The following is an 11,674-nucleotide window of genomic DNA, read 5'->3' on the forward strand; positions in this document are numbered from 1 at the left end:
TTCCTTCCTTCTTCTCTGTTCCCATACTCTTACAATATCAATTCCTTGTACCCTTATATGTATTCGGCGAAATAAGGGACTCAGAAAAGGTCATTGCTTGGAAAGTTTCGGGCAGGTCAAGGATGTTTAAATGCCTAAATGCACCATCCTTCAAACGGTAAACCCCTAATTGACCTCCACTCACTTGGAACAAGACTTCTCCAACATTCTCGAACAGGCACAATGGAGTACTGAACCACTTATCATTGGGAATGGTCACTATATGATCTGTCCAAGACTCACTATTGTCATATAGATTGATAAACAATAAATGATAAGAACGGTTCACATTGGAAGGATAATATACAGCTAACTTATCGCCCAGAACCTGAATTCCAACATGATAGTGGTTGTGCAACCGAAAATTAATGGCAGTTATGTCCAGCAGTTTATATTTCTCTTTTTCTAGACAGAAAGAAACTACCTTGTAATGGTAGTTGGGTGAATTATCCTTAGAAAAACAGGTCCAGTGGAGAGCTCCATTGTTGAATACCCCGGGTCGAAAGGAACAAATTAGATTAGAACTAGGGAAGTCTTGAATCTGCCTCCAAGAGTTGGCTCTCAAGGAAAAGACAACAACTTTATTTGGTTGAAACAACCCAATTTCATTGTGCTCGAAGCCAAGGTTGATCTGAACTAACTTGTAGTCATCAGTAGAAGAATCGTAACCGAGACCATAGGTGAACCATTTGGTTAAACGGGGAAAGGTGGGCGGATCAGAGACTCTCTTGTTCTCTCCTGTTAATGGGTTCCAGAACACGATCGAATTGCTGACTGAGCCAACTTCATTTTTGATTTGTTGAAGTACGCAGACCAAGCCATCACACGAGGCAACAATTGAATAATAATAATAAGGAGCCTTGATAACTTTGATAGGGCTGGTGTTGATCTTTTGGATCGAAAATATACTGTTTTTCTTATCTAGGAAGAAAGCAGAAGAGCAATCCAAGCCATGCCAAAGCATGACTCTTTTGCGATCAAAACAAGTTGGTGTTGTTGAAATAGCTGATGAATTCTTCAGCTGAAGAATGGCGAACTTGGGATTGGAAGATATCGTAGAATTAAAAGTCTTGCAGACTGACCTGAAACGTGCAAGAGGCTTGACTGGGAGCCTCCACATGATCTCCTCCAACATGATTTCTTCTGGGATTTCTTCCTTCTCCATCAATTCCGAACCGCACGATGTCCCTTCTCTCTTCTCCTTCTTTCTTACCATCTCCATACCGTGTTGTACAAAGGTTGAACCTTCCTTCTCTTGAATGCTTTAAACAGAGACAGTTACCCGTTATGCAGGAAAACGACTCCGGGTTGAATGCTGGAAACTCCCTTGAGGTTTTTGAAATGACACTAAGCTCCATTATTTTTGAAACTACTGTTCAGATCCTCTCATTCCGTTAAATCCGCACTAACGCCGCTAATTTTTTTCTTCTATATGACTAAAATGCCCTCAAATATAGATAAATTTTAAAATGAAGTCATTTTGTTCTATTTTTTCTAATTGGTGTTTTTAATGTTAAATTACAACTAACTAAATATATTTGGTCAAACTTTAACAAGTATAATACATCTTATATTTTAATAATCATTATTTTTATAAAGTTAATGCTTTTTTCATCTTGTATCCCATTTTGTCTATAAAGTTGATGATTTGTATTTTACTCGTCACATCGAGAAACCAAAATAAAATATCTTTATTTTTACTTATTTGTAAAGAATGACGTCAATGCATCGTTTCTTTCAATTATTTTATGTTTGTAAGTTAGTTTTTTTCTTTGACTTGTGATTTAATATTTATGAAAATTAGACTTGAGTTATAAACACTTTGGTCAAACTTGTATAATGATCAGTTATGCATTTTACATTGTGATAATCATGGTCTATTTTTCCTCTCCTACGTGGTTGCGAAAAATAGAAGACTCATGTAAATGCCTAATCCAACAAAAAAAAATGCAAAAATACTATTGCGCACGTATTTTTTTATATGTTTTTCGGAGAAATAAATTCAGTATAAAAAATTCTTTAATATTTTTTATTTTTCCTTTTTATTTTCCATATTAGTTCATTAGTGATAATTATGTTTTGCACTTGTAAGAAGAAAAAAAAGTAGAAGAAAACTTTAAAAAAATGATCAATTTGTAAATTGCATTGACTTTATTAGAATCGTCATAAAGAGTCATTTCCTCCATTTTAAAAAATACATGTTGAAGAAAAAAAGATAGACAATGACTTTGATAGTGTAAAATGCATCATTATTATTCAAATTCGACAAAAATTTGTATAATTGGTCTAATTTTATGTCGACATTATCTTATATAACCAATATATTGTAACTTTTAACATTTGAAACTCCAATAAAAGTACAAAAGATAAGAAAGACTTGATTGTTTATTTTAGTAATATTCATGGGCATTTCAGTCAATTAATAACAAAACTAACGTTGTTAGTGTGGATTTAAGGGAATGAGAAAATCTAAACAATAGTTCTAAAGTAAAGGAGGTCAGTGCAATTATCAGAACCTCGGGGGAGGTCATGAAATGGTGAAAGGAATATCCTCATTTGAAATGTAAAGAACATAAAAACATCGCTTTCCAAGTACGAGTCAAGATAAATGAAAAGGAGAGACAGCGGACATAATATTTGTTAGATCGATGTAATTACACTAGGAACCAATGCCTATTGGAGGAAGTTTATACTCCAGATTGTATAGCATCAATGGAAATATACTTTTTGTGACGGTAAAATTCTGTATGGCGATGACCTAAAATTCTATTTGATTGTATAATCGTAGAGTAGTAGTCAAATACTCAAAAGAATCCATAACACCAATTGGTCTAATTTTATGTTGACATTATCTTATATAACCAATATATCGTAACTTTTAATATTTGAAACTCCAATAAAAGTACAAAAGATAAGAAAGACTTGATTGTTTATTTTAGTAATATTCATGGGCATTTCAGTCAATTAATAACAAAACTAACGTTGTTAGTGTGGATTTAAGGGAATGAGAAAATCTGAACAATAGTTCTAAGTTAAGGGAGGTCAGTGCAATTATCAGAACATCGGGGGAGGTCGTAAAATGGTGAAAGGAATATCCTCATTTGAAGTGTAAAGAACATAAAAACAATGCTTTCCAAGTACGAGTCAAGATAAATGAAAAGGAGAGACAGTGGACAAAATACTTGTTAGATCGATGTAATTACACTAGGAACCAATGCCTATTGGAGGAAGTTTATACTCCATATTGTATAGCATCAATGGAAATATACTTTTTGTGATGGTAAAAATTTTTATGGCGATGACCTAAAATTCTATTTGATTGTATAATAGTAGAGCAGTAGTCAAATACTCAAAAGAATCCATAACACCAATTGGTCTAATTTTATGTTGACATTATCTTATAAAACCAATATATTGTAACTTTTAATATTTGAAACCCCAATAAAAGTACAAAAGATAAGAAAGACTTGATTGTTTATTTTAGTAATATTCATGGGCATTTCAGTCAATTAATGACAAAACTAACGTTGTTAGTGTGGATTTAAGGGAATGAGAAAATCTAAACAATAGCTCTAAAGTAAGGGAGGTAAGTGCAATTATCAGAACCATGGGGGAGGTCGTGAAATGGTGAAAGGAATATCCTCATTTGAAGTGTAAAGAACGTAAAAACATCGCTTTCCAACTACGAGTCAAGATAAATGAAATGGACAGACATTGGACAGAATACTTGTTAGATCGATGTAATTACACTAGGAACCAATGCCTATTGGAGGAAGTTTATACTCCAGATTGTATAGCATCAATGGAAATATACTTTTTGTGACGGTAAAATTCTATGTGGCGATGACCCAAAATTCTATTTGATTGTATAATCGTAGAGTAGTAGTCAAATACTCAAAAGAATCCATTGTAGAACCTTTTATATCAATCTCAAAATCAATTGGCAATGAATTAAGAGGTCTCAAATATTATTAAGTAATCACCCAATCCACTCCTAAGCAATGTGAGATTCATTTCCTCAACATCCCCTCTCACGTGCAGCCGCATTTGAGGTCTGTCACGTGTTGCCACTTTTTGGGTCCTATCATCGTGCAACCTTTTTGCTGGTCTGTCATCGTGGGATGTGGATTTTTAATTTTTAAAATGTGGGATGGAACGGGCCTCGCTCTGATACAATGTAGAAACTTTATATCCATCTCAAAACCAATTGGCAATGAGTTGAGAGGTTCCAAATGTTATTAAGTGATCATCCAATCCACTCCCAAGCAATGTGGGATTCATTTCCTTAACATCCCCCTCACGTGCTGCCACATTTGAGAAAAAGTGATCACATGTGACAGACCTCAAACGCGGATGCACGTGAGAGGGACGTTAAGGAAATAGAGCCCCACATTGCTTGGAAGTGAAATAGATTATCACTTAATAATATTTGGAACCTCTTCACTCATTACCAATTTGTTTTGAGAATAACACCAGATTGTACAAGATAGATCGAGATATGCTATATGTGATGGTAAAATTCAATGCGGTGATGGCCTACATTCTGATTGACTGGTTGGTTGTTAAATCATAGATTAATTAGCACTCAAATCCTCAAAAGAATCCATAAGGATTCGATTCTCATCATCCTCAATCGCTCGTTATTCAAGTATCAAACAAACCATAAGTGGGGAGCCATAATTCGACTTGCACGCGCATCACGTGTGTTCCAGCCTCTAATTCTTATAATGTGTATTCTCTTCTATTTCTCCCTATGTGTTTTTCAAATGAGCGAATTATCGAATTCATCTTAATCGATGGCAACATTACAGGGAATCTACATCTTAACAGCAAATTAGTTAATAAAGACAGAAAAAGGAAAAGTGTTGCACTATAACGAAAACGATCAAAAATTAGCGCAATATAATAATGACCATCTTTGAGTACCAATTATGGGGTACCATATGACAAATGAAGCATATTCTGCCCATTGGTGATACAAAACATAGTACTCAAAGTTGGTCACCAAAGTATTATTGCAAAAATTACCGCCATTACTATTTATTCAAAAGTACAATTCGAGAAACAAACAATCCATAAACATAGCTATTTAGATTAATTTCAAGACCACCAGTAGTATTCTCTGTATAACATATCCTCTGAAAAAGGAAAACTAACAAAAAAAGAATGAACTCAGATAATTGCATGCACCACAGATGAGTTGTGGGGGTCATGGACGTAGCCTAATCAGGTACTCCACCCACATTCAGAGGATCCGAGAGCAAGCCAAGCTACAGGAAAATTAAGCCCTGCTCGGCTCGGCCCTCCATGGCTTAACTAGCTAGTCTACACCGTGCTACGTCCACCACGCCTCATCTACATTATAGAGACGTATTGTGCTCTCGACGCTCGACCATCCATTATCTTAAAATTCACCACCTCCCGGAACTTCGCCAAGCCGAATCTCCTAAATAATCGTTGCCTGCAGTGCTGAGCATTATGGCTAGTTCAACTCAGGTTGGTTGGCTAAGACTAGAGGTGTCAAACGTGCGTGTCGTGTCGTGCCGTGCCATTCAACTTCCATGCCAACCGTGCTTCGTGTCGTGCCGTGCCGTGCCTGTTTACTTAAATCGTGTCGTGCCGTGCCGTGCTATTTTCAATCGTGTCGTGCCGTGCCGTGCCGTGCCCATTTACTTAAATCGTGTCGTGTCGTGCCGTGCTGTTTTTCAATCGTGTCGTGCCGGGCCGGGCCCATTTACTTAAATCGTGTCGTGCTGTGCCAACCCATTTTTTAATCGTGTCTTGTCGTGCCGTTTTTCAATCATGTCATGTCGGGCTGGGCCCATTTACTTAAATCGTGTCGTGCCGTGTTGGCCGGTTTTTTAATCTTGTAGTGTCATTTTCAATCGTGCCGGCTGGGCCTATTTACTTAAATCGTGTCGTGCCATGTAGGCCCATCTTTTAATCGTGTCGTGCTTCGTGACGTGCCCGTTTTACTTGATTGCCGTTTTTAATCGTGTCGTGCCCATTTAGAGGTATCAAACGGGCCGTGCTTCAAACCCAAGTTCCATAGGACTTGGGTTTGAATCACATGGAGGTTTTTTTCCTTTAAAATTAGTTTTTTCCTTATTTATTTTTAGTTGTTCCAATTTAAAAGTTTATTTTTTTATAAATTATGAAACTAAAATGCCTTGTTTTGTAATTAAAATTATTGTCATTTAATCACATTATATTCATGAGTCGCAAGTCAAATTAATAACTTTTTTCCCGTGCCTTGTGTTGTGCCCGGCTAGAACCGTGTTGTGTCGTGCCCAGCCAAAACCATGTCGTGCCGTGCCCATTCAACTACCGTGTCGGGCCCGTGCCCGGCTAGAACCGTGTCTTGCCGTGCCGTGCCCATTCAACTACCATGTCGTGCCGTGCCGTGCCAGGCCAACTTCCGTGCCGTGCCCGTGCCGTGCCTGCCCACTTCCGTGCCCCGTGCCAGTCCGCGTGCCCACTAAAACCGTGCCGTGTCGTGCCGTGCCAGGGCACGACCATGCCTGTGCCCGTGCCGTGCCCCACATTTAACCGTGTCGTGCCCGTGTCGTGCCGTGTCGGCCCGACCCGTTTGACACCCCTAGCTAAGACCTTATAAAGTGGCATTAATAAAAAGATCGCAACCTACAGTGTCCTTGACACCTCTGATGCCATCACAGTATCTTAGGTTGAGAGCATTCCCTAGGTACACCCGCTCAGGCAGGGGAATTTTAACAAAATTTCCTCGAGTGGTAAATAACTGAAACGAACTGATATAAACTCGGTGACCAGCATATATTGTAATACAGAGAGCGCCGAGAGGGCTGAATACAAATACAACCAAGAAAAATCAAAAAGGGGAAACAAAAAAAAAAGGAGAAGAATGCAAAGCTCATACGGTCACCCGCAACAACCAAGGTGAACCCTCCTATAAAGCTATCACTATCTACTAGCTGTTTTAATACACCCGTACGTATAAAATAAACTTTTCAAACCACAAGCGAAGGAAACCGTTAAGAAATCGATATCACTCCTCCCACAAAGAAACACATACAAATACATGAAAACTTTCAATCGCATATGCATTGGAAGGACAACAATGGACCAATTCTAGAGAGTGAAACTAAACTTGGCCAGTTGGCCTGCTTTCAACCTCTTAGGCTAGATATAATCAGAGTTTATATTATTAATTGGTACTGTCCAGAGGGCTAATCCATTGTCGCCTAGTACAAGTAAAATTCGTGTTAAATAATTATTTCACCTGGGTAGATTCAAGTGAACCCATTGCCAACAAGCTAGAACCGCCCATGGCCTTAGGCCTTAGGGTCAGTTGAGGTATATGGCTTGGAGGCTAGAGCGATGGAACAGAGAACTATTAGGTAGGTGGTTGGTCTTCAGTCCAATGTCTGTATTGGAGTCCTTTCCTTGTGTGCATGGATTCTGGGTGTTAGTCTCTAAGACTAAAGTGTGCACATTCAGCAGCAAGCATGTGCAAAGCGCTCGAGATGTTCCATTCTTCACGGAATTTTTCCCAAATTGGAGACCACAATGTAGGCGCATTAAAGAGCGCCTAGGAGCGTCCCACTTGTAAGCAGGTGCTTAGGCATTCCTCAGAAGTTTCCCTAATCCGTTGTACATTCACTTGGAGAACAACCCTAAGTCTTCCACTTGAGTGCAATGACATTCCCCTTCTTTCGTGCTTCATTCAGCGTATCTAGCCCTCTTTTGCTCTTTGTAGCAATCTAGGTGCATATTTGACAATGAATTCAGAGTTTCCTACCCTTACATTGAAAGATGCACGTTTTCTTCACGTCCCTTTCAATTGGCAGATTTCGTGAAAGCCATTGAAGATCGATGTAGATCAAGATTGAAAGCTCGTGGATGGTAGGGAATCAAGAAGGACCTCAGAGCTATAGAAAGTGGCGGAGTTAGTGTTCACTGAAACCATTTCGTGTCCGCTGAGTTAACGTCGAGGAAGGTTATTGACTCTAAATGACAGGGATGGGGATTGGAAAGCCAAATCTTGATCACAACATACTGCAACTACTGACTGATTTATGAAAATTCATGCCCAGTTTATCAATAGAAAATCCATCCCAAGCATTGAGCAGGATCATGCCATTTCGGTCATGAATCAAACACCGTCACCTTTTCACCTATGCTTCAAGGATCCTTCATTTTGGCTCAAGTACCCGCATGGATGTGTCCGACACCAGTATCCATTTTGGACACTCAGATCCTCTAATAGTTATCATATTTACAGAAAAATCTAGAAAGCGATATTTCGAGTATTTCACAATTCACATGGACAGGAAATAGCAAAAACAAATTTTTCTTAACCATTTCTTGTTTAAATAGATTCCTAAATATAATGAACATAACATAATCTTAAAAAATTACAGAATATACAACAAACAAGTGTTCAAGACGTGTTCCCGTACCCATACCCAATTTGGAGACACATATCCTAGTATCCTAAGATTTAAATTTAGGAAGGTCCGACACTTCAACTTGCACCCGTATCCGATATTTGCACCCGAGTCCATGTAACATAGCTTTTTGCCATGAGCCGAACTAGGTTTAAGAGAGAAGACATGCCACAATGTAAAAAGTTGTTAGTTTTATCGATCATCAATGTAACAAGTCCACGTATAGTGAATCTCCATCAAATACCAGCAAAAGAAAAAAAAGCCAAAATGCAAGTGCAAATATAAGTTAAAATTTGTTCAAAACTTCAGTAGTACAAAGACAATAGTGAACAGTCAAGAGGAGGCTAATTCCCCTGTAAACTGACAAAAAGTTAAGGCGCATAACGGGATTACACAATCTAGATAAACAACTAGGCACTAGGATAAAGTAAGACGAGAAATTCCAGAGAATAAAACAACACATAAAGTAAATTAAGGCAGGAAAATAGCATAATGAAACGAAGACTGTCGAATTTTATCCTTTCTCGTACCTTCCTTCTTCTCCGTTCCCATACTCTTGATATCAAATCTTTGTCCCCTTATATGTATTCGGCGAAATAAGGGACTCGGAAAAGGTCAGTGCTTGGAAAGTTTTGGGCAGGCCACGGATGTGTAAACGCTCAAATGTACCATACCTCAAACAGTAAACCCCGAATTGACCTTTTCTCACTTGGAACAAGACTTCACCATTCTCCAACAGGTACACCGGAAAGAACAAATCACCATAGGGAAGGGTGACTGTATGTTCTGTCCAAGACTCACTATTGTCATAGAGATTGTTAAACAATAAATGATAAGACCTGTTCTCATTGGAAGGATAATATACAGCTAAATTATCGCCCAGAACCTGAATCCCAACAACAAAGTTGCGCAACGGAAAATCAATGGCAGTTATGTCCAGCAGTGTATATTTCTCCATTTCTAGACAGAAAGAAACAACCTTGAAATGGTAGTCGGGCGAATCCTTATAAAAACAGGTCCAATGGAGAGCTCCATTGATGAATACCCCAGGTTGAAGGGAACAAATTTTAGTAGCAGGGAAGTCTTGAATCTGCCTCCAAGAGTTGGTTCTCAAGGAAAAGACGCCGACTTTGTTTTGTTGAAACAACCCAGTCTCATTGTTCTCAAAGCCAATGTTGATCTGAACTAACTTGTAGTCATCAGTAGAAGAATCGTAACCGAGACCATAGTTGAACCAGTTGGTTGAAGGGGGAAAGGTGGGCGGATCAGAGACTCTCTTGGTCTCTCTTGTTAATGGGTTCCAGAACATAATCGAATTGCTGACTAAGGCAACTTCATTTTTTATTTGTTGACGTACGCAGACCAAGCCATCACACGAGGCCACAATTGAATAAGAAGAAGAAGAAGCCTTGTTAACTTTGATGGGGCTGGTATCGATCTTTTCGATAGAAAATATACTGTTTTTCTTTTCTAGGAAGAAAGCAGAGGAGCAATCCAAACGATGCCAAAGCATGACTCTTTGGCGATCTACACAAGTTCTAACAGTTGATGAATTCTTGAGCTGAAGAATAGCGAACTTGGGATCGGAAGATATTATAGAATTCCAGGTCTTGCAGACTGACCTGAAACGTGCAAGAGGCTTCACTGGGAGCCTCCACAAGATCTCCCCCACTATCAGTTCTGCTGGGATTGCTTCCTTCTCCATCAATTACTTGCCCCTTAAACTCTCTAATTTTTGTTTACTTTGCCTTCCATCCAAGACATGGACGGAAAATCCACAACAAAGGGTAATAAAGTCCTTTCCTTCCCAGCCTCCTTTTTTAACTCTGTAGCGCGCAACGTCGAGGACGACGACGAACGAAGTCACCGGCTCCTCTGGTTCTCTCTCGCTACACCACCATCAAACTCACTCCATCTCCATCTCCAGCTACTGCACTAAACACTCTAGAAAACTAACCAGATTAAATTTCCAAACCATTCGGAGTGGCTTCACCAATTGATTCTTCAAAACCTAATGAGTACACATCGAAACAATATCACGATCAGAGCGAGAGCCCAAAATCACGATCAAATGGAAAACAATATCATGACCAAATCGTGACAAATCGACTATGGTTACCAAAATCGAAACCCATTTTTCTCGTCTCTGTTACCTGAATCGAAACAAATCTGCATCTTCAAGGGACGATCAGAGTGGTGGCATCCCGATCATCGGACGCTGAACACCGAACTCTTTCTCCTCTCTTTTACCCAAAAACCCCCCTTCCCACACACCACCAACAGAGCCGGAGGACGACGGAATCGAAGTCGATGGACATCACATCGGCAGAGGACAGTAACTGAGTTTGTGCGTGTGTGTGAAACTCACACACAGAGAGATGGATGAGACGGTGGGTTTGCACTTGACGAGGTCGAGAGGAGTGACGGGCCTGACGGCCATGTGAGCGAGGCCGCAGCTGAGAAATGGGGCGTAAAGGGGTGAGGATTGGAGACGTTTTTCAATGCCGGGTGTGCATGGCCACGTGGTGCCGAGCACGATCTAGGCGGTCCGAACATCTTTTGGACGATTCAGATTTGTTTGGGTAATTTTTAGTATAAGATTATGAAAACACCCCTGAAGCACAAACAAATCTGGACCGTCCAAAACACGTTTAGACGGCCGAGATGCTTGCTCGGCACCACATGGCCGTGCCCAGGCACTAAAAAATTTCTCGATTGGAGAAGTTGAGGATAAAGGACGAAGGGTAAAATAGGTATTTGACATTATTTAACACTAGTTATGGACAAAGAAAATGGGCAAAGAAAATACCCTTAAAGTATACATGAACGGCTCAGATGCACTGCACAGTGAATCTAAGCGTGCAGTGCATCTGAGGCGTTCATGTACACTTTAAGGGTATTTTCTTTACCCATTTTTTTTTGCACCTAGCATTTCTCTTTCCAATTTTGTCTTGGTTCTCTTGGATTGAAAATTATTCAATACTCTCGAAGTATATGAATAATATGTTTTTTTTTCTCACATAACATATGAAGATCACTCCTGGGACACATATATGACTCATATATTATGTGAGAAGAGAAAGTATACTATTCATATACTCCGGGAGTATTGAGCTGATTTTTCAAATGCTCACTTAATTTTTTATTTTAAAATTATTGAACAGCTTGGATCATGTGCACGAGGCCCGGAGTGGGCCCCGCGTACGCGT

At 39.4% G+C, this 11,674-nt stretch overlaps 1 protein-coding gene across 2 annotated transcripts; it reads right to left on the bottom strand.

Annotated features, from left to right (window-relative positions):
* Nucleotides 1–6,928: 6,928 nt before the first annotated feature.
* LOC131324086 (F-box/kelch-repeat protein At3g06240-like) lies at nt 6,929–10,947 on the bottom strand. Of its 2 annotated transcripts, none has more exons than XM_058355911.1 (2): nt 8,996–10,947; nt 6,929–6,964 (listed from the first exon to the last, which is right to left on the bottom strand). In XM_058355911.1, the coding sequence occupies exon 1, from the start codon at nt 10,168–10,170 to the stop codon at nt 9,028–9,030; it is 1,143 nt and encodes a 380-aa protein (XP_058211894.1). In that variant the 5' UTR covers nt 10,171–10,947; the 3' UTR covers nt 6,929–6,964; nt 8,996–9,027. The 2 variants fall into 2 exon arrangements, with proteins under 2 accessions (XP_058211894.1, XP_058211893.1); XM_058355910.1 differs by lacking the exon at nt 6,929–6,964 and adding an exon at nt 8,353–8,610.
* Nucleotides 10,948–11,674: the final 727 nt, after the last annotated feature.

The sequence above is a fragment of the Rhododendron vialii genome, chromosome 4a, assembly GCF_030253575.1.
Source record: "Rhododendron vialii isolate Sample 1 chromosome 4a, ASM3025357v1".
NCBI lineage: Eukaryota > Viridiplantae > Streptophyta > Magnoliopsida > Ericales > Ericaceae > Rhododendron > Rhododendron vialii.